The sequence below is a fragment of the Coffea arabica genome, chromosome 9e (genome assembly GCF_036785885.1).
Source record: "Coffea arabica cultivar ET-39 chromosome 9e, Coffea Arabica ET-39 HiFi, whole genome shotgun sequence".
Taxonomy (NCBI): domain Eukaryota; kingdom Viridiplantae; phylum Streptophyta; class Magnoliopsida; order Gentianales; family Rubiaceae; genus Coffea; species Coffea arabica.
In genome coordinates this window covers 39704968-39732754 of record NC_092327.1, presented here as the reverse complement: position 1 = coordinate 39732754, position 27787 = coordinate 39704968, and the positions used below count along the sequence as shown (strand labels likewise).

The 27787-nt window shown below is 36.8% G+C and overlaps 4 protein-coding genes across 7 annotated transcripts; 1 reads left to right on the top strand and 3 right to left on the bottom strand.

Annotated features, from left to right (window-relative positions):
• Positions 1–8084: 8084 nt before the first annotated feature.
• Positions 8085–10167, top strand: LOC113710375 (cytochrome b561 and DOMON domain-containing protein At4g17280). Its single transcript, XM_027233339.2, has 3 exons — positions 8085–8109; positions 8541–9172; positions 9364–10167. The coding sequence occupies exons 2-3, from the start codon at positions 8555–8557 to the stop codon at positions 9943–9945; spliced, it is 1200 nt and encodes a 399-aa protein (XP_027089140.1). The 5' UTR covers positions 8085–8109; positions 8541–8554; the 3' UTR covers positions 9946–10167.
• An 88-nt stretch (positions 10168–10255) lies between these two features.
• LOC113710605 (inositol monophosphatase 3-like) lies at positions 10256–14888 on the bottom strand. Of its 3 annotated transcripts, none has more exons than XM_072066026.1 (12): positions 14660–14888; positions 14463–14512; positions 14187–14237; positions 13384–13464; positions 13142–13245; positions 12955–13039; positions 12498–12552; positions 12368–12411; positions 11739–11807; positions 11494–11651; positions 11142–11272; positions 10256–10589 (listed from the first exon to the last, which is right to left on the bottom strand). In XM_072066026.1, exons 1-11 carry the CDS (start codon positions 14670–14672, stop codon positions 11176–11178), a joined length of 807 nt encoding a protein of 268 aa, XP_071922127.1. In that variant the 5' UTR covers positions 14673–14888; the 3' UTR covers positions 10256–10589; positions 11142–11175. The 3 variants fall into 3 exon arrangements, with proteins under 3 accessions (XP_071922127.1, XP_071922128.1, XP_071922126.1); XM_072066027.1 differs by having other exon boundaries at positions 11166–11272; XM_072066025.1 differs by lacking the exon at positions 10256–10589 and having other exon boundaries at positions 10881–11272.
• A 1134-nt stretch (positions 14889–16022) lies between these two features.
• LOC113710327 (putative MO25-like protein At5g47540) lies at positions 16023–21887 on the bottom strand. Of its 2 annotated transcripts, XM_072065877.1 has the most exons (12): positions 21417–21887; positions 20705–20866; positions 20413–20531; positions 19587–19661; positions 19305–19398; positions 18766–18825; positions 17923–17991; positions 17097–17195; positions 16730–16774; positions 16523–16625; positions 16311–16431; positions 16023–16183 (listed from the first exon to the last, which is right to left on the bottom strand). In XM_072065877.1, exons 1-11 carry the CDS (start codon positions 21537–21539, stop codon positions 16355–16357), a joined length of 1026 nt encoding a protein of 341 aa, XP_071921978.1. In that variant the 5' UTR covers positions 21540–21887; the 3' UTR covers positions 16023–16183; positions 16311–16354. The 2 variants fall into 2 exon arrangements, with proteins under 2 accessions (XP_071921978.1, XP_071921977.1); XM_072065876.1 differs by having other exon boundaries at positions 16023–16431.
• Positions 21888–27059: 5172 nt separating this feature from the next.
• Positions 27060–27752, bottom strand: LOC113709295 (cysteine proteinase inhibitor A-like). The gene has a single exon (XM_072066323.1). The coding sequence runs from the start codon at positions 27646–27648 to the stop codon at positions 27274–27276; it is 375 nt and encodes a 124-aa protein (XP_071922424.1). The 5' UTR covers positions 27649–27752; the 3' UTR covers positions 27060–27273.
• Positions 27753–27787: the final 35 nt, after the last annotated feature.

Below are 27787 nucleotides of genomic sequence, written 5' to 3'. Positions count from 1 at the left end.
ATGTAAACTTCGCTTCCTGTATAATGCTTAATGTAGTAGTAGTTGATTTGATTATTTATATTCCTTGAACCTGAACAGATGCAGGTCATAACAGGAAGTTGTGTGCAAGAAATAATAATAATGCTAAAAGAAACTTTTTTTTTTTTTGGTTTAAGATAACAGCTGTTTAATATCTTCTCCTGTTGCCTGAAAACCAATTAAGGAAAAAAAAAATTCCGCCAATTAGAAGTAATTTGGTGGTCGCCAAGGCACAAGCGACTGTCACTTTCTAAAATAGTTAGAAATACACAATTAAGCAAGAAAAATTTTAAAAAAAAGTGTTAGGATCGGGTTGGGGTGCTAGACCCGGGCCGCAGGGGATTAGTCGGGTCCCGTAAGAATTGACCCGGACACCCCTGTGTCGAAAAAAAAAAAAAAGCAAGAAAAATTAAAAGGGTATCACATAGGCACCACTGCGTCCAACCCAAATTGGAGTAAATTTTTTTGGTTACTCTGCGCGGTTTTTAGGGTCTGCGTGCAAGTTGACGTTTTCTTGCACTTGTTCTCAATGACAGAATTTTCTCATGTCAAAAACAAACCATTTGTGATGCGATTTGTTGCTTGTAGACGTTACCGATGATTCGCAGTTGACTTTGTATAATTAAAAACAGGGTTCATCTAGAAAGGGGTTTAAGTGGTTGACCAATCAGACGTCCTTCTATACATATATATATATATATATTGAGTCAACTAATCCATTATTAATTGAAACTTTTAAGAGTACTCTCTTATTGTTGGCCGGATTGATACAAAAATTCATGAATACAAATATATAGAAGACCAAATTAGCAGACCAGACCTACTTGGTATGGTGGATTGCGTCTGATTGTGGTCCAAAAGTACTTCAACAATGCCTTATAGAAGCAGGTGTTCGAGCGACTTCAACCATAATATATTATTATATCCCTATAAACAAACTAGGCGTGTTGAATTAGTAATTTTGTCATACTGACACTTATGATTGGTACTAATCAGACCAAGTTGCCATCCTGATCCTCTAGCTAAACAAACTATTGGTTCAAACAAAGAAAAAGCAATCCTCCGCAAAAAAAAGAAGTATTGGACTTTTAGTTAGAAGTCTGTTTTTTCCACGTGTAAATAAATCTTCTTTTTTTCCGGGTACATTGGCAGTGCGAGGGAAAGAGCTTCAGATTCTGTATCTGATGTGCTGCATATAGTTTGAGTTAAGAGCTGATAAAAAAGTAAGTAAATTTCAAGCTTTGCTTAATTCTGAGACAATCTTCTTTCTGACCCACCCCAGAATCTCAAAGCGTGCTTGCAAAAGTTGTTAAAGTGGATAAACTCATGCGAGTGTCGATCATCCTTGGATACCAGAAGTGGGGGCAGCAAGGGGAAGGAATATTAGCATTGTGCCTTGCTCAAAAGCACAAGTCTTTTCCTTGAAGCTTCTTTCATTCTTTTTTTGGTCAAAATGAAGCTTCTTCTTTCATTCATTAGTAGCAATTACATATTTTCCTTTCCCTCCTCCTCTTGCAACTTAAAGAATTTCTTGACAGAACAAGGGATTAGTATTTGACTGTGACAGAACAAGGGATTATCATCAGTTGATTGAGCCTCGTTTTGACTTTGTTCTTTCCTACCAAATTAATGAGCCACCAAAGGAATTCTTTCTACTGCTTTGAAACAGCTGCAAAGGAAGCTTATAATCCATGCATTCTGTTAGATGTCTGCCATCCTCTTTTCTTCTGAGTGAATATCAACAAGGATATGTACAGTGACGGAGCCAGGATTTTTTTTTAGGGGGGGCCAAAATTTTTTCCTAATAAAATTATTTTAATATATTATGTTCAAAATAACTTTCTTCTATTTAAATATATGACATCTAAAAATATCAAATATTAAATTTAATTATAAAGGTATGTCTATTCATAAATATGCGGTATAGTCATAACAAAAATTAACAAAAAAGATAACTTTTGATTAAATATCTTATAACATCACAAACCATCCAATTTGCACGTTATGAGAAGATGCTCTCCAATATGTCACCTATGCAATATATATATATATATATATAACCATGTAATATAAATGTAACTATTTTCAATTGAAAAAAGATAAAAGTTATGTTAACATAATTTGAAATTTCAACATCTTTTCTTAGAAGTAAATTGAGCTCTACGTTCTTTCATAGAACTAAATTCATCTATGATTGAATCACTGCTAAATTTTTCAACAACTTCCTTTTCTATATACACAGTTAGACAATCATTCAAGAAATTATCTTCCATCTTGTTTCGGAGCTTTATCTTGATTATTTTCATAATTGAAAATGCCCGCTCTGTAGTTGCAGTTGATATAGGAAGAGTAAGAACAAGTCTAATAAATCTGTCAATAAGAGGATATATCACTGATTTTCTTATCTTCACCAAGTCTTGACATAACTCATGAATACCAGATAATTCTTGCAATTGATGATGATTTGGAATGTCGAATTCAAAATATTGAAGTTCTATTCTTAGACGTACTAGTTCTTGCTTTTAACAATTATGAATTGGGTCTATTTAGCCCATTAACAATTATGAATTGGGTCTTTTTATTCTAATACATCACATTGGGTCAATTTACTATGGAACATCAAATTATATGTTTAATTTTTGAAAGTTAAATAATTAGTACAATAAAAAATAAATAACTTTTTCTGAAGAAAAAAGGTAATTCAAAGATGACTAATTCATATATATATATATATATATATATATATATATATATATATATATATATATATATATATATATATATATATCTCAACTCTCATAATATAAACTAAAATTGTAAAAATTTAGAGGGGGCCAATTTTATTTTACACATATTTACATATTATGAATTAAAATTTTCAAAACTCATGGCCCCCTCTGTCCCTCCTTGGCTCCATCATTGTAGGCAACTCTGTACATGCACATACGTGTATGGATTGCATGTTTGGCTTGAATTGGTGTCTATTCTCTTCGTGTATAAACTCTCTTGGTTAGCCTAATGTATATGTTGTAGGTCTATGGTATAATACTGGTTTTACGAGAAAACAAGTTAGAGGCAAATTTGTCAATAGGAACAACTTTACAAGTTGGGGGGGGCTTAAGCCCCCACCAGCCCCCCCTTAAATCCGTGGCTGGATATGTAGGAAGAATCAAATATAGCTACTCAGTTGCAGCATGACTCGAGTAATTCGTCGTGTTTGTTGAAGAGACTCACACTTGTACGATAAAAATCTTGCTTGAGATATCACCACCAAAGAAGAAGAGATTAAAGAACCCACCAAGCCCTTGGGCTGGTGGGTGGGAGGCAAGGGTTCAAACCTTGCCTCCCACCAATATGCCATTCTTGTGGCTTGCTTCAAATCCAGACGGGTGCGTCGTGCACCCGTTTGGTCCGGTGGTGGTTCTGTCCCCATCGGTCCCCATAGGCTCAGTTGAGCCTCCCCGTAGATAGAGTAGGAGTAGGAGTAGGGTTGACAATTGACAAAAAAAAAAAAAAAAAAAAAAAGAAGAAGAGATTAAAGAACCATTATATTTTTTCTTCTTTGATAATTTAGAGATTTTTGCTTCAAAGAGTGAACAACCGTTTAGAAAGAGTATGAAAGAGATGTAACATATTATTGCGTCATGTTTGCTAGGGTTGGAGGGGGTGGCTGAGGCTAACAAACTTTAATATAGCCCATTCGTTGAACCTTGCAAATTCCAACCACTCCTCTGCTCTGCGGTGAGGCAGCAATCGTCAAAGCAAAGCATTGGGTCCATTCGGGAAAAGAGGAAAAAGCATTGGGTATAGTGGGTAGTGCGGGTCCACCGGTCCATGCCACGTGCCCAAAATTGGCTGCTGGCTGTGGTTAATTTTGATGGGCCAGGACCTGATAGATGGGTTAGTTTCTCCATCGCTATTTGTTTCTCTTATGAACTTGTGATTTGAGGTCCTGAAACTCTATTCGAGCTCAGTCCTGGAAACCTTCTAGAGGTGGGTTTGTGCTACGGGAGGCCTATTAGAGTCTCCAATTGGCCCGTTTTTGAAGCCCAATACAGTTTCTGGTGGACTAAGTCTAACCCCGGGAATTTTGACGCCAGTCCCTTTTCCTCTCTATTCTCAGCATTTTACAACCTTTTTTTTTCCCCCTTTTCTTTTTCGCATGTCCCCCGTCCGGTAACTTTTTAGAATTTGATATTTCGTTTGAAAAATGGTTTTCTTTCTTCTGCATGCGTAGATTCTTGATTTAAAGCATCCAAAGACCCTAACTATTACTACTATTTAAAACTTAAAATGTAATTTAATTCGCATATCAATCAACCGAATTTATTTTTTATTGAAAATTTGTTGTAACATACGACACAAGAACTGCGTTCCTCGAGGAGAAAAAAAGAATATGATAAATGTACTGACAAGACACTTGCAGCTCCATCATTCCAATATGTAATGCACATTTTTGTGATCTAAGCAAGAAAACAACAATAGACTCATCAATCAGACGAAGTCAATTTACTTCAATTAGTAAATTCCTCCTACGTCGAGGAGGTTTTAATTTAATAGCTAGCTAAAGTTGAAATTCAAAAAAATTTAGAAAATTTAATTTCAATTTCCAATTCCCCTCTTCCACTTCTTAAATTCCACTGCGACGACGCACCTAGAGCGAAAAGGTGGTGGAAAAAATTGGCATGTTGTAAGGATTTAAAGAGTGGATAGTTAAATAATGCAATTATGCAAGGCTCTGGTGATTATTTGCCGCGTATAAATTTTGAAGAAACACCATACCTTACACGCAGCAGTGGCGCATTTCTGACTTCCTGTGCTAAGCCACCACCTGCCTAGTAGTAACAGGACCAGTAAGAAAAAGGTAGGTAAATGTCGTCTGCCCGGGATGATTCTGGAAAGAAATCACATTTGCAATGGTGATCGACCTGAAGATCAGGTCAGGTGTTTTTCTTTTCTTTTCTTTTCTTTCTTAAATTTATGTACAGCTACAATTTATAGTAATACAATGATACCCAACAATAATGATGCTAATGTCTCATCATGCTTGCGCCGTTCACCACCTCTGTCACTTTCTAGCTTTCTTGATCATCTTTTTGGTGCTTGCAGCTAGTTCTCGTCCGGCAGACGTCAGATGCATGCAAGAATGACAAGGTAAACTAGCAGAAGGGCACTAATTACTAAATATATATATAATGGAACAAATTAAGGCCTAACTCAAGAGATCCGATGTGAAATCAACATTTTCTAAAGGAAAAATGACGTTTTTCATCCTTCACATTTTGCAAAAATATTCTTTTCATCCCTCACTTTTAAAATGAAGCAAATTCGTCCCTGACATTTAAAAATTAAAACTATTACATCCCTGAACCTAATTTTCAATCTGAATCAAACCATTCAATAACCCAGTAACAAATTTCGGAAATAGAATTGATAGATCACTCAGTCAATTTCATCATATTCACATGACATTTATTAAATCAAAAAAATAAAAATTATAACATAAAAGGCCATTCTTTGTCTTGGAATAGTAGAGTTTTTTTTTTTTTTTGGTAAATCTTTTCATACACCATTAGTATATCCGCTTGCACTTTTTGCGTCAAAGCTAGTTAATGAAATAGATTGGGAAGGTGACTTCCCAAGTTGATTGATAGAAGCCAACAGATTAGATGAAAGGGCTGTTGTCCCTTTTGTAAGTAATCCTTGTAGTATCAAATGTTAATATTTATAGAGCTATTATCGTTTGTTGAAAAAAAAAAGTTAGTATATCCGCTTGCGAATCTAGATATGTATCATAAATATAAAATTTGGTGTTTAAATTTAAATTGAAATGATATAGCGGTACATAAAACCGTCAGTGTATACAATGATAATGTAGAAAAGATTAATATTTCTTTTTTATGTTATAATTTTTTATTTTTGGGTTCATTAAATTTTACATGAATATCAAGTTGAGTTAACCAAGTGATCTACCAATTACACCCCCAAAATTTGTAATCAGGTTGATTGGTGGTTTGATTCAAATTAAAATTTGGGTTCAGGGATGTAAGAACTTCAGTTTTTAAATGTCAAGGACGAAATTGCTTCATTTTAAAAGTGAGGGACGAAAAGAATATTTTTATGAGATGTGAAGGATGAAACCGATCATTTTTTCTTTTCTAAACACACAGTACTGATTTTTAGTTTTCCTCACCAAATCCAAATCTACCACGGCGCCTTTGAGGCCGTGTTCATAAATGCAAGTAGAATAATGAAGTTAAACAAAAAAGGTTTGATCAAGCAGATAGATTCCAAAACGAGCCATTTTGGTGTCATAATTCCGCAATTGTACCCTCAGGAAATCCATTTATATTCCCCTTTGCTGATTGGTTCTAGGCTACTAAAAGCCTCCCTTCCCATCATATGTGAGCTGCAGATTTGGCCAAGTGTAACAACATGAATCAAGGAGCTAAATATATATATATATGTATCATATAGATTCGTTATGTAATATCGTCGCATCATTAACAAGTAAAACATGGAGTCATGATCACACCAAAATGTCCAGCTAGCTAATCTAAGCTTCCAAATGTCTTCTTACTTAATTTTACTGTTCGGTAACCCTGGTTTCGGGTCATGCTAAAGGAGTAGGGCGTAGAGGCCAAGAGCAAAGCGACACCCTTAGTTGGGCCAAAACTCCCCCTGGAAACATGCGCTGGTGGGAGATGGTATTTTGGGACTGCAACCTCCTCAACCCAAGGAAATTTTTTTTTTTTTTTTTTAAAAAGGGATTTGTGAAGGTTGAATCTCGGAATTGCTTCAATATAGTTGTAGATATATATATATATATAGCCTAGGCTCTTACGAAGTAAAATCTCTCAATTTATGCCCCCATGGGCCCCATCCAGAGGCAGCCAGGGTTTGGTTTGACCAGGCTGGGTGGGTCATGGGTGTTGCAGCAGAACTCTATCATCTCATGAAACCTAATTCCAATTTACTACTACTACTACTACAATCCTACATTTGACGATAGTCTTACGAAAGAGTTGTTACTACCAGTTCATCTGTTATTGGGTCAAGATTCACCCGAGTCAAACTGCAAAGTGTGGTGGTTAGGACTGTTGGGAATAAGGCAATCCGTGTAAAACTATTCTCCCTAGTTCTTTTACAGTTGCAGTTCTTCTTCCGCAACAATGATGGTGGCTTTTCACCCCATTACTATTACTTGGTTTGACCTTCAATTCTCCCCAAGCATTAGGCAACGATCAATATATGATTCGAACCTTTTTTTTCTCAAGCTTTTTTAAAGACTTTGGTTAAATTTTTTTTTTTTTTTTTTAAATATGTCTTTTTCTCCAAGAGCGTGGCTGAAAATGTGAAAGTCTTCCCAAAAAAAAAAAAAAGAGGTGTGCAAATACAAAGGGAAACGTTGGAAAAAAAAAACAAGGGGGGGAAGGTTTCCTCATGCAAATATCATTCTGCAGAACGAAGCATAATATTGTTTGTACGTCCAATTAAGCTGTGATAAAGTTCATCAGACTTGAGGTGGATTCCATGAAGCCTTTCACACGTTCTGCTAGAGAATTAATTTAGTAAGACAGTCGAGAAATCAATGCCCCAAATTACAGAAATTGAACTCAACTCTAGCTTCTGCAGGTGTTGAATGAATCATTATTGTTGTTATTATTCGATAATAAATATTAAGTACGTAAATTTTCGGCCACGTGTAGGAAAAAATAATCCCAGTGGGTAGGGAAGAATAAGTTTTGTGTTTTGCCTGGTATTTTTCCTAGTCCTACAAGAATTTCATTTCCTAGTAGTTACCTAAATCTCTAACCAAAAGGAGTCTTAATTCCCAAGGGAAAAGGAAACCATTAGATGAGATCGATTTCCCAATCTTAGACTGATTCGGTGCGGAAGAAAAATAAAATAAAATAAACGTTGCCATAATCTGAATTAAAAATTGGTAGTATTTCCTTTTCCAACAAGGTCACAGAAATTGGCGCTCCATAGTCTTCTATATATAAGAGGCCATCGAGCCCTCTTCGACATTAAGATTATAGCTATCGAGCCTTCTGCACTTTAGAAGTTTTAACCCGCGAATTCATTCAGGTAATCTCTCTATTCTTCGAATCTTCAATCTTCATGCGCCTTGCTTCTCAGTTTGGATTTTATCAATTCTACGAGAAGCCTCATTAGTATAATGTAGCAGGAAGTTGTTTATCGTACGATTGTAGTTGAAGTTAGAGACATTAAGGGTTGAAAAGGGCAGTTTGTTGAAACGTAAATCGAAGCATACTAGTTGAAGTACATATAATATGAATGACTTCTGATGATCTTTGACAGGTGCCCCATCTCCAACAAAACTTGGAACCATGTTTCCTTTTCAATTGCAAACCCCTCACCAAACTAACTAACTACTCTTGCCCCACCAGTCTCCTATATTAAGACCCCCTCTTCCAAGTCTTTCCCTTCAATCTTCCCATCTCTCCAACGCAAGCACTAGTTATATTTCTCGCACTAATTATCTTTCTGATCAACAGGCTAATTGACAAAGATGGGTGCAACAAGAAGATGCATGGTGATTCTTGGCGTCCTGTTTGCTCTGTTTATGTCGTCCACTTCTGCACAGTCATGTTCGAAGTACAACTTTGCTAGCAATAAAGTTTTCAGTGCCTGCAGCGATCTTCCATATTTGAACTCCTATCTTCATTGGACGTACAGCCCATCTTCCCAGAGTCTTGAGATCGCGTTTAGGCGCTTGGGAACATCATCATCAAGATGGGTTTCTTGGGCTATTAATCCAACTTCTCAAGGGATGGTGGGATCACAAGCACTCGTGGCTTTCCAGAAATCTGATGGAACCATGAGAGCCTACACTTCGCCTATAAAAAGTTACCAGACGGGATTACAAGAAGGAGATTTGAGCTTCCCAGTTTCGGATTTATCTGCTACTTATTCGAATAATGAGATGATCGTTTATGCTACCTTGAAGCTGCAGAATTCGAGCTCTACTCTGAACCAGGTGTGGCAAGAAGGTCCACTCTCAAACGACAGTCCTGGAATGCATCCCACCACTGGTCCTAATGTCCAATCCATGGGCACTCTCAACCTACTTTCTGGAGAATCTAAGACCACAGCAGGAGCCTCAAGTTCAAAACTCAAGGCCAAGAATGCAAGTCCTTTAATCGTTTTTCCCTTTCTTTCTTGAGTTCCTGATTATATATCTTTTCTTTCCCCCAAAAAAATAAAAAATAAAAGACTTGTAGATAGATAGGCATTCCTTGAATCTATTTAGCATGTTATTTGTAAAGAAAAAGTTAATCATGATATTGCTGACCCAATTCGCTTTTTGATATGTTTCAGATTCATGGGGTGCTGAACGCGGTGAGTTGGGGAATTCTGATGCCTCTGGGGGCTATAATCGCAAGATACGTTAAGGAATTTCCTTTGGCGGACCCTGCTTGGTTTTACCTTCATGTTACCTGCCAATTATCGGCCTTCATCCTTGGCGTGGCTGGATTTGGTACTGGGCTCCGCCTGGGGAGCCAGTCTCCAGGAGTCACGTACGCAGTCCATAGGGGCCTTGGCATTGCTCTCTTTACCCTGGCATTGGTTCAGGTGAGTGCTTTGCTTATAAGGCCGAAGAAGGATCACAAGTGGAGAAGCTACTGGAATTGCTACCACTACTTGGTCGGATACGGAATTCTCGGCATCAGCATCGCCAACATTTTCAAAGGATTGGATATCCTGAGCCCGGAGAAGAAATGGAAAAGAGCATACATTGGCATCTTGGTGACCCTGGCATCTCTTGCCCTTGTCTTGGAAGTAATTGTATGGTTCCTGAAGAGGAGCAAGAGATCTGCAGGTGCTGACAAGTCGTCCCACGGCACCAATGGGACAAATGGACTAAATGGCTATGGAGGAAGGAAACCTGAGACGGTCTAGTTTACCAACTTGAGATTTATTCCTCCCTATACAACTCTTTCATTTAGTGTTTTCCTTTTCGGTCGTACCTATTTATGCACCGCATGTATACTTTCCAACTCGACGGCAGAGGTTTTAAGATGAGTTTATGATTTAGTAGTAGTAGAATTTTAGGACTCCACGCTAGTGCCGTGCCCATATGTAGGTACTATTGGTTCTTGAATGGCATCTGCGGATTTATTATTTTTTTCCATGGTTAAAATCTCTTATCTATATGTGTCTTTTTTCCGTAGTCTTATTTCTGATAAATAGGTGCCTGTACTCTGTAGAAAAAGCAATAGGTGTATGATGACACACTTCATTATTTGCAGAGACATAGAAATTTGATAGACAGAGCAAATTCTAAACGATATGCAATTTCTTAAAAAAAGCACAGTAGCTTCGAATCCTTGTATAAAAAAGGATACCTTTATCGCTGCATTAACACAAGGGAGGAACTGATGACAGAAATTTGGTAATGGTTTGCTTATTATTAGCCTCCAAATTCCATGTCGCGACATCAATAGCTTAACTAACCACTCCGTCCGTCCTGTTGCATAGAGTAGTTTGCGTTACGTTTGCTTCCATTAATCTACTTTATTTGTCCCAGTCAATTCGTCCACTTCCTGCAACATGTGCTGATATCAATAATTTAATTATCATATTCTCAACCATCCATGAAAAAAACTAACTTTTTATGTTGATCACTTTCTAATGCGAACCACAATTTTAGGCCCTAATTATGCAACCAATGCTAAAATCAAGTATCTTACGTTTTCTTGGAAAAAAAAAATGCCCACAAGAGTTTCCAAGAAACAAACTACAATAGTGCAAAGATGCACATTCCGCGGCATGGCTATGAAAACAGCAAAGCGCAGAGACGAGAGGCAGAAAATACTCAAACATAGAACCAGCAATTTCTTAAGAGCCATAAGCTTCAGATATCAAGAAAAAGCATTTTTAGGAGCTCCATCCAATGTAGGGTGAACTTGGAACTAAGGTAGTCATATCAATTGGACACTACAGCGCATTTGGTGCAGCTAATATTTTGCAACTCAGTAAAACTGACTAGGCCATTTTCCAGCTAATTAGAGTGCTTCTAAAGCCTTTGATGTGAACTGAATAGATGAATAATCTGTAATTCTTCATAATATATAAGAAGGTGACTGTTACGGAACTGTTGTGGTAGCTCTCTGAGTTACCATGTTTCTCTCATTTGGATTGCTGCAATGCCTCAATGAAGGCATCCTTGAGAAGAGGATTTGAAGCTGCTATTCTTTGCGAGGTGATATCAAAATCAGCACCAGACCTGCAGCAAAAGCAACATGCAATACTGATAAATAGCCTCTCGTCATATATTAAGTTAAAGCAATTATAAAATTCAGTGCTATATCTACGGATGCGACATTTAGAGACTTGGCATGTTTCATTTTGGAACGACATTCTGAACTCCAGAACTACTGGATGAGCAGCATGCAGATCCAATTCTTTTAATAGACCAGGAAGATGTCAGAAGTTCAGAGGACTTACGGATCAAACAGAACACCTCCAGCTTCTTTAACAATGAGAGCACCACCTGCCACATCCCAAGGGCCTCCATATCCAAGTTCATAAAAGAGATCAAGCCTTCCACATGCAATACCACAGAGATTTAAAGCACAGGAGCCACTCATCCGAAGAGACCTCACCTGATGCATTGAGAAACAAGTAATATTAATTATGCAATTTAAAAACTATATTTAAACTCCTGATCCCATTGCAAGGATTTATTTTACCTTGAACAGTAAACTGTTAATTTTGTTCGTACAGGTGTCCACAGTTAGTTTATCACGCTTTGTCCCAGCCTGCTTCCAGGAATCATTCATTCAGTAGGTGGAAGCAAACTAAACATCCACAATTTAAGATGAATAAACTTTATGCTAGTTTGTACTATCTCATAGAATTCACACATGAGAGAGAGAGTGAAGAAGGATCAAATGAAGTCATCCACAATCTGATGCTGCTGGATCAGAACCAATGTCTCGATGTTCCCAAAGGGCAAAGCTATAGCGCTTTTCGAGCTAGTTATTCAAACAGGAATGCTTAATGCAAATTTTAAAAGGGTAAAAGAAATAGACAAGGCTCATCAAAAACATAATCTGTCACTGAAAAAATGTCCATGGTCTACAAGAACTTAAATTATTACCAAAAACTTCATTCAATGTTCTATTTCTGCATGCTTATGATACGTTCATGTTGCTGAAGAAAGCTGGTGGTGTTCACAAGTATAAAATGAGGGAAGGCCTCAATGTTGTAACCAGCATACATTCTTAAAATGTGCTACAGCTGATGGATGAAGAGTTACCCAATGGTTCCATGAAAAAGATACCAGTATGTGTTTAGCTACGTATAGCTGAATACCTACCTCTGTAGCAAGAAGAGACTTCACGAGTTCAGACTGAGAAGACACTGCATATGAACAAAAGGAGTTACTGAGAGGTTTCAAGTTTGAATAGCATCAAAATATAGCACACTAATTGCAGAAGTAAACTTACCTTTTATTGGTTTTCCATTCAGAAAAGCTCCTTTCCCCTCTATCCCAGTGAAAAGCTGCAAAGTAGAAGAAAGAGTTTTCTCAACTCAACCAGCAATTTTTTATTTATTTATTATTATTTTTTGGTGCCACAACTCAATCAGCATTTGTTGCTATACATCTATTGGATTTGCTATTTGTGAGCATGATGAGCATAATTTTGGAAACCCACTATCCACTGGATAAAGGAACCTCAATAGCATGAAGGGAACAAGAAAACAGAAGCGTCGTGCTTAACAGGTTTGCAAGATGGACTCAGGCAGACACTACAGAAATTACTCATGAAACATTTCAATTATTTAAGACAGATCCCTCTGGCTTTATTTCTTAGCTTTCTACACATGTACATTTTCTCTAACATTGATAGTTCAAATACCAAAACAAGTAGGTTTTTCGTAATAAAAAACATAGTGTCTCACCTCATCTATAATGGGATTGTAGACAACACCAACTGTTGGGACCTTTCCAAGTGTAAGACCAATAGAAACGCACACAAAAGGGAACCTACGAGTCACCATATTATCAAAGTAAATTGCTTTAGTAACTTGCCATATATCAGAAAGTCTGTCTCACCAGCTATGCTTATTGGCAAGGCCAAATTTTTACCCATGCACAAAGTTTGTTGTTCCATCGAGGGGATCAACAATCCAAGTTGGTTCATCAGTTAGCTCTGTGACACCACAAGCAGCAGTAGTTTCTTCTCCAATGAACTAGCAGGAGCAGATTATTAGAACAAATATTAGTGCAAATGTCATTAAAAAAAACAAAAACAAACACATCCTCATCAAGCACAATTCAAACTACACTGCCCAGCCCACAACAAGGCATACAGAATAATGACAGTTTACCTTGTGGCTTGGAAAATGTTGCTTAAGGTGATTGAATATGAGATCTTCACATGCTTTGTCAGTTTCGGTGACCAAATCCACCTTCATTGCAGGGAGATAGCATGGAAGGTAAACAATAACCAATTGTCATTGAGCCTTTAAAAAGAGAGTAAACTGTGTACACTATTATGGTTGGATGTATGACACATGCAAAATTTGGATTTCAAATTCAAATTCGAATTATATGTCATGTATGTAATGATGAAAGTGTATATACTATCAGTGTATAGAAAATTAATGCTCAAAAAAAAATATAGGAAAAGTGCAGGGGAAAAAAAAACCGCACCATCATATCACATGCAATTGTAAACAACTAAAAATGGTCCTTGCTCTTAGAATTTTGAACCTCCACGCCCCAATGTAGCAAGCATTGAACATCTTGCCTTCATGTGGGCATCAAGAAACCACATATATAAGCATTCCAAAATCCTGAAAATCTTTGTTTTGTCGTCATTGAACATATTTTCCCTTATACCGTACCCAACTCCCATTGGCGGAAACTACCAATGAATTTGAATGTAGCGGAAACTACAAAATCAATCTTTCCACCGTTAATCAAGTAAAATCACATTAGTCACAATTAACGGCAATCGGTCAAATTTGAAAGTATCAGCAACAAAATCAAAATCGAAAAATTCCCCAGACTGGAAGACATGATCTCAAAAGTTTTGGCCTTTCATGCGAACTTCAAAGACAAAAAGGTGAACACCAGCAGAACAGAGCTCAATGAACTTCGAAGGGGAAACAATAAAAGTTCACCACACCTGGCTTTTATGCTCCACATGCTTGGTCTGATAGAACCCATTACGGATTAACTGTTAAGATGAAAGAGAAAAATGAAAAGTAAAGTAAACCCAAAATGACAACCTTTTTGAAGATGTTGAAGGCGAAAAAAACATAAAATAAAATCCTATCAAACAAATTGAAGGGGGTGGGGGAGCTTAGGAAATCAATCAAGCAACTCAAGGGAAAAGCAACAATGGAGAAAGCGTTAAACTTGAAAAGAAGAAAATTGGTTGAATGAGTGTGAGAGTATTCACCTCTCCAGCTTTCTTTGCGGCATCCACTGCAACGGACAGGAATTCCTCCACTGATTTCAATCAAGAAACGAATTTTCAGTCCCAAGAAACATGTTACAAACAGCGACAGCACAATTTCCTTCACAATCAAATAACAGATACATGCAAAAAAAGAGGAAAAGAAATTCTAGACGTGAAAACATTAATTGGGGTCCTACCATTTTGGGCCATTCTTCACTCCTGGGGGAAAAAGAGGGCGACGCAGACGTGAAGAGAAATGGAGTGGGTGGGGGTGTAGCGGGTTGGGGATGATGGACGGTTGGACGCTTTTAGATCCAACTGGTACTCGTAATTTGGCTGATACCAAAACAAGGACTGCCGATGCTTCGTTGCATGGGGGGGATGGAATTGAAACAGGGCAGGCAGCCTCCAACTATTTTGCTAGTAGCAGGGGGGTGTAATTTTATAGGCATTTTTTATTTTGTTTTATTTATTTATGGGACGACTGGTCACACTGATTAGTACTAAAGCTAAGGAGTTGGGACTAGGAACAGGGGATACCTGAAATCAATTGATCTGGTTATATAATATTAGTAGCATTTTCACCTTATTAGCTTTTAAAACACTTCAAATAATGAGTCCGACTTGCCAATTTTGATTCCAAATTCAACTTGAACCAATTCCGCTTATGATTTTGGAAATAACAAAACAAGTTTTGATATGAACGAGACCTGCCTAAACTTTTAATTAAAAAGGGTTGAACATGATATTTTTTTTTTTTTTTTTTTGTTAAAAAAGGAAAAAGGAGGATCAATAGGGAGGGTTAAACATGATTGAAAGGTAGATATCCTTGGAGATCGGAGCGAATAAAACATTCTTGAAAATTCTCGCCTGCATTATTTGGTTGCTACAACAACTCGTAATATGCTCATTAGATGTTCCACGCTAGCTTACATAAAATGGAAAGGCAGCCCTTTTTTATTCTTTTTCCTGGTTCTTAAAAAAATCAGCCGTTCTGGAACCAACCAGATGGTAACATTTGTTTCATTTTTCGTACGGCTAAAAACAGGTTTTGATTTTAGTTGTATCGAGAGAGAGAGAGAGAGGAAGCGAACACGAGAATTTCCACCAAGCAGCCTGACAGAAAGGGCGATGCTGAGGAATATGCCAAAATTCTGATTCCATCTGGCGAATTATTTTGATTGTTTCCTGTTGAAGGCTTCTATTATTATTCTCGACACCATTTCTCCTCTCATCTGAAAGCTACCATGAAACCGTGCACCGGACTGCGACTTTATTTAGGACCTTCTTTGATTACTTGACAAATACTGCTACATTAGACAATTACTATTTGTTCTCTTTTGCTTTCTTCCATTGACTTGTACACTTAAATTGTCATAATGATTAAAAATTTTATTAAAAAAAAAAAAAAAAAGCATTCTTCACCTTCCTTTTAACGAACAAAACAAAAACTAGATCAAGAATTCAGAACAGAACACTACAGCTTCTTAACCATATTCATTTGCTGCAGCACACAGGTTTTTCCTCTACAATGCTCAAGATACCAACAAGTCTGCAAAATGCTTTGAAGGTTTACATTCTTATTAATATAATAATACCAGCCATGTACATTCCTCGCTGTCATATATCATGCACCATTCACATTCGTATTCACATCTCTCTCTCTTGCTGAACGTATCGTCTTCCAGCTTTGTATCCGGAATATAGAAGCCTCCAGCAAACTAAAGAAGAAGAAAAAGAAATGAAAAGCTTTACGAAAAGGGGGTCCATGTTTCCAGATATTCTGTCACTAGAAACTATCGTTGCAAATAAAATGGAGGGAAGAAAATAACTCCCGACAGATATTACAATAACATGGCCATGTCAACTAATGGAACTACACAAAGCCGCATTCATGGGCCCTCTTTCGGCTCTAGCGCAGCAATTTCTCTGACAACTTGGGCTTTGTCAGCCTCAAACTGTTCATCCTCTGCACCAAGACGCAAACAACTAGAATTAGAATGCGCTAAACCCAATAAGCTCCAGGAGAGGGTAAACCGTCCATGTTTGTTCTCTCTTACCTTTATCCAACTTGAAATCAGCAAAGAGGCGCAGAAGTTTGCTTCTATTTGCCACAAGGATGCTAACGATATCTGGGGGCTTATGTTGATTGGCAGCGAATAACTGTGGGACAAAAATTGCATTTTTGGTCAGGAAGAACCAACACCAACCTGGCCTTGATTTCTTGGCAAAGCATATACCAGGGTGGTTGAGATACGAAGCAATACCTTAAAAACATGAAATGCTTCAATCTGAATGCTCTTGCTGGATTCCTGCCAGAGAACAAGTGTTTGTTCAGTATGGAACAACAGATGTAACAGATCAAAAGAGACAAAAGAACAAAATATAGTTCACCGTCTACAACGGCAAGGGGCAAGAAAGGAAGAAAAGGGAGTTTGGTGAATGACACATTCAAAGTACAATAAGATTTGACCTTAGCCAATATCTATCTATTCGTTTAGAACAATTTCTTTATTACATTGTTGCAGTAAGATGATCTCCAGACTATTTCAATATCTTTATTTACGCCAAGAAGAGAGAGAGACAGAGAGGCCCAACCAAATGGTATTTCTCAATCAAGAGGAGAAAACATACTCTAAGAAGATTCATTAGAATCCTCAAGTTGTCTCTTGAGCTAACATATCGAGTCATGACAGCTGAATTTGAGCGGTCAAGCAGCATATCCCCCAGCAACTGTGACCACCAAAAGAATAATTGTCTTAAACAATAACTTTTCAAACAGAAATAATAATAATAATAATAATAAATACTGGACTAAAACGATAAATTACAATCAATCCTATGAACGCCTAAATTTTCTTTGGCTGATAGGATAAAAGAAGGCCAAATGGACAGAATAAATGCATCAGATGCATGTGCCATGGTATAGCTCTTCAGTTCACTTGAGTAAGAGAATGCAAACTAAAGAGTTAAAATTTTGGAACTCTTAATAACAGAGAGACTCGCACTTCAAAAAGAATGGAGAGAAACCCCTGAACACAAATTTACTACAAGATGGCCTTCATTTTCTCCTGTATGCCTGGCTTTTAGAAATTTTAACAACTATAATTCCAATCCTTTTCTCAATATTCCTCCTAGTTTGAAAAAAAAATGTTGAAAGGCATAGATTAAGGAACACTTATGCAGATGCCTTCATTGGAAAACTACTACTCCTTGCATCTCAATAAACCGTTAAGTAAGCACATACACCATTTTCAATCAACATACATAAAATTGAATGGACAGAATTCTCTCATAATATACGCCATAGTGAATATGCAAATCAAATATGTCACAGTAAGGCCCTACAGAATGGCAGAATTAACATTTTATTGTAAATAAATATATCAAAGACAAGAAACAAGACTGAGCAATAGAAATTAGATAACCATACAAGGTACAATCACAATCCAAACCCTACCTTGACAGCTTGCCTTCTGGTAATGTAGTTTGGAGATTCAAGCAGCTTTGAGTTATATTCAGCAAAAAACTGCAACCATGAACATTAATCAGGATCTAAAGCATAGCTTGCCATGGGAGTTTTTTTCTACATATTAAAGAAAAGAAAAGAGAAAGAAGAAGGTAACATAGATTGCTTAGGCAAAGAATCATGTTGCACACAGAAAGCAACAGATGTAATAAACCGATACAAGTATTGATCATTGGCATCTTGTGATATCAGATTTCACATTAGATACTTAATAGCAGTCTACAATTGCTCCATAACAAAATGTCAATCCTTGCTAAGAAGAACCATTAGGAACAACAACAAAAGGTCGACTGAGATTAATATTCAAAATAGGGGAAGCACAGAGAAATGCTGATTCAGTATTTCAATCATCACATTATTTGTAATATAAACAACAGCTCCTAAACACATTCAAGAACATTATTAGACAACCAAGTAGAAAAGCTTCCCAAGCATGTCAAAGCAGCTACACAAGAATCATATAATATCATGCCAGATCAACAACACGAGCATCACAGGGTAGGGAGGTCCAGAATTAACTGAATTTCTTACAAAAAGTAGAATTAACTGAATAAGTATTGTGATCCTGAATCCCTGATGCCAAAACATAAATTAAACTAATGCAATAACAAAACTTTTAACAGCTAGACTTACAAAATATCCAAGAAAATCTTTTTGTTGAAGCTCCAAATAGGGTACATTCGATATTTGTTAGACACACAGGCACACTGAGAGAGGGAGGGGGCAACAGAGAGAGATAACAGAATATGCATGCAGCAAACCAAAATCCTTTACCCAGTCGTAATTCTTTGAAAGGAATTCAGCTACAGTTGATTTGTGCCTTGTCAAGAGTTCCTGCAATGTGACGAACTTGTCAAACCTGATGCTTGATAAATCCCAGATGAAATTACAAATGATTGCTATCACTAGTCAGAGTGCACAGTTATCACAAGACAACAGCAGAATGGTGGATTGCCAATTGTGGAAAAAGAGTAAACACCATAAAAATTAAGCAAATGCTATAGAAACTACTCTCCAATTGCAATCCCAGACATAAAACTTGGTCAACATTTCTTTTCCGACATAATTTTATAGAAAAGACTAGCAAAGCACATAGCTTGTAGCACCTTTCTACTTGAAGCATTAGTAGGTACATGAAGCTCAACCAGCAACATAAATATTTACAAATCACTTGAAGAAATAAGAAGAACAAACTATGGAAGGAAGGGAAACTAGCCTAAGCACAGCTTATATACATTTGCTTTACACATTAACAGGAAAAAGGACTTTCTCTAGTAAAACAGCTCTTGCGCTCTTAGTCAGAAGCACCTTACCTTGAAAGTTGCAGCAGCATCAGCAGCAATATCGAAATTTGGAAGTTGAATATAATCAAAAAATTTCTTCATATGCTCCGATTCCAAGACATACCTGTGAATGATGGCAAGTTTTAGAATATGGAAGTTAAATAGGTAAAACAGCTCATAAAGAAGATTACTGTCAAATAATCAGAGCCAAAAACAGGAGGCAAACGTATGGTGTTATTTCCCTTTCCAATACTTAAGCCCAAAAATCAAATAAGCAAAATTACAACCAAAACAAAGATTAACTTTCGGCACCTTGCAACAGTCTGATGGCGTATACATTCTCTAAGCATAGCACCATAGTGTAAAGCCATATCTGGATTCTCATAACTGAATAATCCAACATCAAAGATGAATGAGTTAAATAACCCAAAATAAGAAAAAAGACAATAATTCAACAATGAGGGGAAACAAGAAACCCCACTTCTAGTAAAGTTAAGACACGGGGAACAGCCAAAAACACATCTTCCAGAGATGATATTTAGAAAGACATAAATGAATGACTTTTAAGCTGTGTAATTAGAAAGAAAGGCACTTTGCATGAGAGCAAATGTTTGCAACTTAAGATGATGCCAATTAAAACTCTACTATATCAGTACCCAATGTAATGTAGATTTTAACTTGCTTTATATACTACACTGTACTGAGATTCAGAGTTTCTTCTTCATTACTTAATTATCACCCCCACGGTGGGAAAAAAAAGAGCAAGAAAATACTCCCATCAGAAGTTGTTGTAGTATTCTCTATCTATACATATAAAAGATCACATTCATTTCACAATTACATGAGCTTGCTGAGTTCCATCTCTCATTGACTGGAACTCATTATTGAAAATACAGCCAGATAAATGCATAATGACATATCAAACTCGACATGAGATAAATTATTTCCTCTCGCAACACATGATGTGGATAAGTAACACAATGACTTCTGCTCAAGAATCTTGTGAAAAGCATATCATTCTAAACCTAGATTAATCGGATTAACATTCCAAAGGGTACTGAAACGAGAAAAGTCAAATCCAGGAATTCATCAAAATTCACTAATACAACGTTCCGAAAGCTCTAAAACAGCTGCTTACCCGCCTATCAAAATATCCATCAAATCTATGTTTGCTTCCAAGTAATCACAGGCAATCAATCGTGACTGGACCTGCTGCCTCTGCAGATTTGCAACAACTTGAGTAACATCCTTACGGGTCTGTGAAAGGATAACCATGTCAGAATCAACAATGAGCAGAAATAAAAAGTATCCAAATTCCACTTCCAACGCACCTTAAAGCGAGAATAGTGAAAATAGGTGATGATGGTTGTCATCACAAATCAGCACTAAATGGACAGAGTGGATTTAAGAAGAATATCCATCATACTTACCTCCAAATTTAACTTTGGCAGACAGATGATTAAGAGGCGTAGTGTGTTCTCTCTGAAGAACTCCTGGGTCAGTTGCGCACAAGCTTCTGTTACAGGCTCAGCTTCACTATTTCCATAAAGAATTGACTTCAATTCTCTGACAAGCTTGCTTAATTCCGTCATCTGCAGACGTCAATTTGAAAAAGGCTACAGTCTCAATAACTAAATAAACACAGATTATAAGCTGACCTACATCCACACACAAAACTCCCACTAAATACATTCACTTCAACAAAGAAACAGGATATTCTTGCCAAAAACCAGAAATGTATACATACAGCACGAAACAGTTAACTATTATAGAATATTAAATTCCAAACTCGTCCTACCATGATGGTTAGATTCTCAGCATCCGATCCCCGACCACTTTCTCACCCCTCCTCATCCAAAAAATTGAAAAACAAAAAACACGGAAGAAAAATTGAATCCAGTTGCAACACTTCCATTCCTATCTAGAACATCTAACTCCACTTCATCTAGCATTTCCCAAAAAAAAAACCCATAATTTAAATTCACATAAAAATGCACACAATTCCATTTAAAAGAAAAACAAATCTAAATCATACCCAGATCAGCTCTTTCCTCTAATTAAACAACAAGAAAAGAAGCAAGGGAAAACCGAAGAGCTAGAAAACCTAAACAAAATAGAAGCGTAAAAAAAAGGGAGCTTTACCTTTTCTTCGCGCTTGGTCTCGCGCGTGGCATCGGGGCCGCGATCGACATAGATGAGAAGATCCCGAGTCTGACGAACGAGGTCAGCCGGGGTCTTGGGTTTGGACTTAAACAAGCCCTTCATCTTTTTCCCACTACCAGTGCCGCCACCGTTACCGTCGCTGCTATCCGATGCCGCCGACGATGGGAGCCTTCGAGGCGGCGGCGGCTGCTGCTGGTGCTGTTGCCTCTGAGTCACTGATGCAGCTGACGACGCCGAGGCTCCGTGCGTCGCAGCTGAGGTTCCACCTGACCAGCAAACCCCTATTTTTAATCCCTTCTAATTTCCAATTCCACCCACTATTTATCCACTTTTAACTTCTCCAGATTTGCATTAAAAACTGTTGCTTTCTAAACCTAAATTAAGCTAAAGATATTTGTTTCTCAACTCATTTTTTTTCCTTTTTATTCCCATCACTCTCCTGGGTTTGGGAAAAAAAAAAAAAAACAAGTTTAACAGTTTACTGGTATGTTTCGTGTCGGGGCATCGGTTTATCAGATTCCATCGTCCCCTGCAGTTCTTCTGGGAAATGTACTGCCACTAGTAATAGCCACTTTGAATTTGCTTAGCTCAAATCTTTGGATATATCTGCGACCACATGAATACGAACCTTTTTGGATTTTATTGCAGCATCGAGAGAAAGCGTGACTTGTGACGCGGAGCAAGCGTTACAACGATAATTTTAAATGAACCCCTCATAATAAAATAGGTTTCCGTTCGTCGGCTTAGACAACAAAATTTTTGGGATAATTTCAGAAACCTCCCCTGAGGTTTCTGATAATTTCCCTGAGCTCTCTTGAAGTTTTAAAAATTATACATACCTCCCTTGATTTGATAGTTTTAGTAACAAAATCTTAAAATAATATTGACTTAGTCAAATTTTTAAATGAATACCCAAAAATACTCTTGTATAATGAATTTTAATTTAGTTTCCTATAGAATTATAAGATAATCTAATATAATTATAAGGAAAAGGTGTCAAATTTTTCATGTCCATATATACTATTTGATAAACAACTATAATAATAATTTTATCACTATGATATGATACTTTTGATGGTATTTTATTATGAATTTACAAGATAGAAAATAAAATGTTGAAATAATTGATTCAGAGTTTATAAATTTTTTGAGTAGTGAGATTATCATAATTTAGTAGTGATTTTGGGCATTTCTTTTGTATTTATTGTTAATTTTAAAATCAAAAAATAGAAAACAAAGATTAGCAAAAAAAATCGGATTACGTATAAAGTTAACTTATCAAAAAAATCATTACATGAGTCGGCTGATTTGCATCTACTTACATGAGTTGATAACGCCAAACCCCTTGTATTAGTTTGAGAACCCTGAGATAGTGTTATTTTTATTTGTCTTTCATAGGTGTAGTATTTATTTTTCAGATCTATTCTTTAACTTCTATATATGTTTGATGATATAATTTCTGTCATTGGTGTAGATTTTAACGAAATTATGATGTTTTATCAAAAAAAAAAAAAATTTTTAAAAAAAAAGGGTTGATATCCCTGATATACCTTCTGGTATGTCTATGGTGGAGCCAGAGAACAGGTGGGTCTGTCCTAACTCTTGTTAATTTGTGCTTGTTAGTGAAGAATTGTAGAGCCACGTACGCCAGAGTGCCTATTATTGCTTGGCTTTTTAATGAAATCCACTTTTGAAAATCAACTTCGATGCCAATTTTGTTGCTGTGATTTTTTAATGATATCGATCATCGAAAATCAACTAGCCAGTCAATTTTTTGAAGCACTATTGCCCATTTTGGGACCAATTTGATTATCACCATAAGGATCTGATTTTGGATAAGCTCCAGATTCTTTCGTAACTTTTTGATTAATCGTTAGCTGTTGTGGATAATTATATTTTACTGGGCTATTAGTTTGACGTTTTTCACTTCAGAAAAAAAAAAAAAAAGCTTATCTGTTAGACTCTAAGACAATGACATCTTTGAAAAACCGACTAGTTCCATGAGATACAGGCATGAAATTTGAATCAAACCACTCAAGATTTCAGCTGATTTTCTTCACGAGTGATTTGAAAAAGAAAAGGAGTTGCTCATATATTTACCACTCGTTCTGTGTAAAAGTCAAGGCCCAATGTGGTCCAACATTTTCACTAAACTAAACATGTAGTTAATAGTTATGTAGCAATCCTTTTTTCTGACGGAATGTTGTGTAGCAATCTAGTTAGTAACAACTCTTTTTTTTTTTTTTTTGGGGGGGGGGGGGGGGGGGGGGAAGGGGGGAGTGTTGAAATTGATTCATAAATATAGAAACATATGGTCAAATCTTACAAGCAGAAGTTATCAGGATCTTCACAAGATGGCCTGTTATGAAATAGCTTTGTATCCCGATTAGGCCAGAGGTTCAAGCAACCAAAGCAGAAAATGGTGCCCCAAGGGATTTGGTTAAAAAGGAGATGCTTGAAAGATCTTCTACACATTATTTTGGTTTTGAAGAAGTTCAGTGGGCAGAGAGTCTGGCTCAGTTTTACACCTTATAAGGACTGCAAGCCACAGAATGGATACTTGTCTTCAGAGATAATTTTGCATAACTGATTTGAGATAGTAGACCCTCAAAAAAAAAAATTTTTCTTTTCTGAGAAGATAGTAGAACTACAATTTTTGTCGGTGTGCTTATCCTGTTATCAAAGTTACAAAAATAGATTGAACCTTGTTAAATATGTACGGGGAAAGCGTCCAAAAGATAACTAAACTTATTTGATGGTTTCTTAACACCCCTGCTTCACATACATTTCACACATCAGTTGGTATGGGCCGCCTTATCTCCAAATAATTTATCACAAAGGTCTACCATAAGCATAATTAATCCCATGGAAACCGCGCCCTAAGTGCATTCTTGATCCTTCACCCACCCATGGTAGGCGGGCTGTCAAAATAAGCCGAGCACAAGTAGCGCCATACTCGAGTTTGAACTCACTCGAAGGATATGAATGTCATTTAAACTCGAACTTGAGTTCGAACGAGTCAAGAAACTCCAGCTCAAACTTGACTAAAGGAAGTTGCAAAAATACTTGACAAGACTCAAAAACAATGCCAAGCAGGTATTGTCCACCACCAATGCATTAAGGCTTGGTGGGCCACCAATTTGTCACAATTAAATGTGGTCTTGCTTAAAAAATCAAGGTGGGTGCATAATGCACATGTCTGGTCCGGTGGTAGTTCAGTCCCTTCCGAATTACCTCAAGATCTCTTTAAACCCTCCCCCTCCCCATAGCGTAGGAAGCTATCGTATCGACAAAAAAAAAAAGATATTGTCCATTTCGTGCATGTGTGTGTGTGTGTAATATTTATTTTTTAATTATTTAATATAATACTCTATTAGAGCTCATCAAGCTGTCGAGTACTTGATTCTTAAGTTCGAAATAGACCGGACGGTATTTTTTAGTAGCTCTAGTTCAAGTTGAGCTACTTGATTTAACATCACCCCTACTACGTAATGCGGTGGCCCTTCCTTGCCTCACCTAAGTTTGGTCCCTAGGATTTCATTAATTTTTTAGGGCTCTCAGTAATTACCCAAGTAACCAAGTTATGATGGCAATGCAATTGACAATTTTAAAATCAACAGTTTTGTTGTTTTTTTTTTTCAGAAAGTGGGAAGGTTTGAACCCAAAACATTCTACTTATAATCCCTCCCATTTTACCACCCAACCCTCCCCCTCCATGAATAAACAGGCTATTTGAATCTCATGAATCCAAACAGCCTTGTTTTATTTCTTTGAAACAATAAAATTATTTGAATCAAGATTATTTTGGATCAAGGTTGAATTGTACGGAATGGGTGCAACTTAGCTCAATTGAGCCTGTCTATGATCTCACAAATTTGATATTACTAAACTAAGGTTACAAGCCCATGAGAGATGATCAGCTCCCTATTTGAGTTCGGTTTTAAAATTTTAACTGTTTGTCATTTCCGGGTCTTCGTTTGTTTCTCAAGGTTAGGTAAAAGTGTGAAAATCGGTGATTCAGACGAGAGACTGATCATAATTGGTTGAATTTATTTCTATCTATCTAATAAATGCACTAAAATGTGTATATTCTCAAAAGGGTATGGGTACACCTAATTACCCAATATGGCCTGCTTAAAATTCACTTACTTTTTTGTTTTCTTTTTCTTTTTCTTTTTGATTGTTATTTAATAAGAAATATCGATACTTTATTACTATTGGTTTGATAAGAAATTCAAATTTATCCACTCAACACCTACCAAAAAATTAATTTTGAATGTATAATTTAAAGGAAAAATCATTCAAAATATCCTTCACATTTCGTCAAATAAATTTTTTTGTCCTTCACTTTTAAAATGGTAACTTTACATCCCTTGCAAAATTAAATTAGTAAAATTTGATCCCAACCTCAGTTTTCGACTAGTTTTTACTCTAAATCCATTACATGACTCATATATGGTTATTTTTTTATTGGCAAAAAAAATTAGATCCTATTTATAGTCAAACAAATGATCTGATCTAAGTATATTTATTTTTGCTCATAGAAAAATAGAATCTAGCCTGAACTATATTCATTTTTCTCCCTAAAAAAGTAAGATCCAATCAAATATATAATCATTGTTGCCACTAAAATTGTGGGATTTGACATTTTTATACATAAAACATGACTTCATGTGGACCGTGCTGTGATTTCAGCTAAAAAGCGGTCGAAAACTTTAATTGGAACTAAATTTTGGTAGCTTGAATCTAGAGACGTAAAGTTAACATTTTACAAGTGAAGGCTGAAAAATTCATTTTACGAAATGTAAGGGATATTTTGAATGATTTTTTAAATTTTAAATGGACATAAATGGGTGATGCAACTCAACCTACTACCTACTATTTAAATTGGTCTAATTGAGTCACTCATTTAATCCCTTCAAAATGTATCACATGCCTAAACATATTCATCAGTGAGTGGAGTTGGACGGATCAACCTCCAAGTGTAGGCAAGATAGATTGGTTTATCTTTAGACAATATTTTACGATAACTGAAAAACTAAATTAAATTAGGTAAGGATTACATACATGATCCGAGCAGGCCCACAGTAAACTATGGATGGTAGCGAAACAAGAAAACATGGGGACTCGATGATAATGACAATGGTCATGCACTCGATGATTTCCCAACTGGTACTGTAATTTTTCATGCTTAATATCAATAGATCATAAGATTTGTGATTCAGTGGTAATTGGAGACCTCTTTTTATACGGTTTTCTGATGCTTGGGTTGGCTGCTTTGGGGAAGACTGGTTAAGACTTCTCATTCATATTATTATTATTATTATTTTTAAAAAAAGGAGAGACTTCTGATTCATGAGCATGGCGTTAATTGTGGGCTTGACCCTGGTAAAGTTGCATTCCCAGGTGTAGACTGCACTCTCTCAGTCGCTCTTATCATCCCCACTCCACCACTCAAGCGACAGAGACCGCTATTACGCAGATCATTTTGGCTTTCTTCAGGCAAGGTTCTAGGATTAACTAAGAAAATAAAAAGGTTCTAGGATTAACTGAGAAAAAAAAAAGATTTAGAGCAGGATACACACAGGATTAAATTAAACAAGCCGATAAACAAATGATGGATGGATCAAATAAAACGATGTATTATTATTATTATCAGAAGCAAACAAGTGCTTCAACTCTTGCATATGTATGAAAGCTCTTGTAGTACACTTCAAACATCTCTCATAGTCATACCACAGTTTTAAGCAAGAACTACACATGATTATACATACATCTCCCATACCACAGTTTTAAGCAAGAAATACACATGCTTATTACATCCTCTTAAATCTGATCAGGGAAGTTTCCTGAAGGAAGTAAGTTTCTTGAATTTGAGCCAGGGCTTGACCCAAACAATGGCCTCGTACAGATTTGAAGCAGTGCCATCCAATGCCTTAATCACAATCTTGTAATTTGTGCCGGCCACCACTTGCTGCTGCGCCTCCACCACAGTTTTAAACTCCAACTTGGTTTTGGCCTCCTTGTTGTGCTCATCTACGGCAAATTTTCCGTTCTCTACCACCTCTGGGTCCTTGGGGTCAGCCTTACTCCAACCGCCGACTAAGGCATCTTTGGGGCGACCGCCCAAAGCCGCGGAAGGGACGTCGGAGAAAAGACAGATAGCTGCCAGGGTGGTGAGTAGGAGGAGATGGGGAAAGGCAGAAGCCATTCTTGCAGCGTCGGTTATTGGTGTAGGGGCTGATGGATGGATGGATGGATTTTGAACGGGCGGTTTCAATCTATTGGGGGCGTTATTTATATCCCTGATCCCTGATCAATTATAGAAGAAAAACATCCTCCGTGTTTGT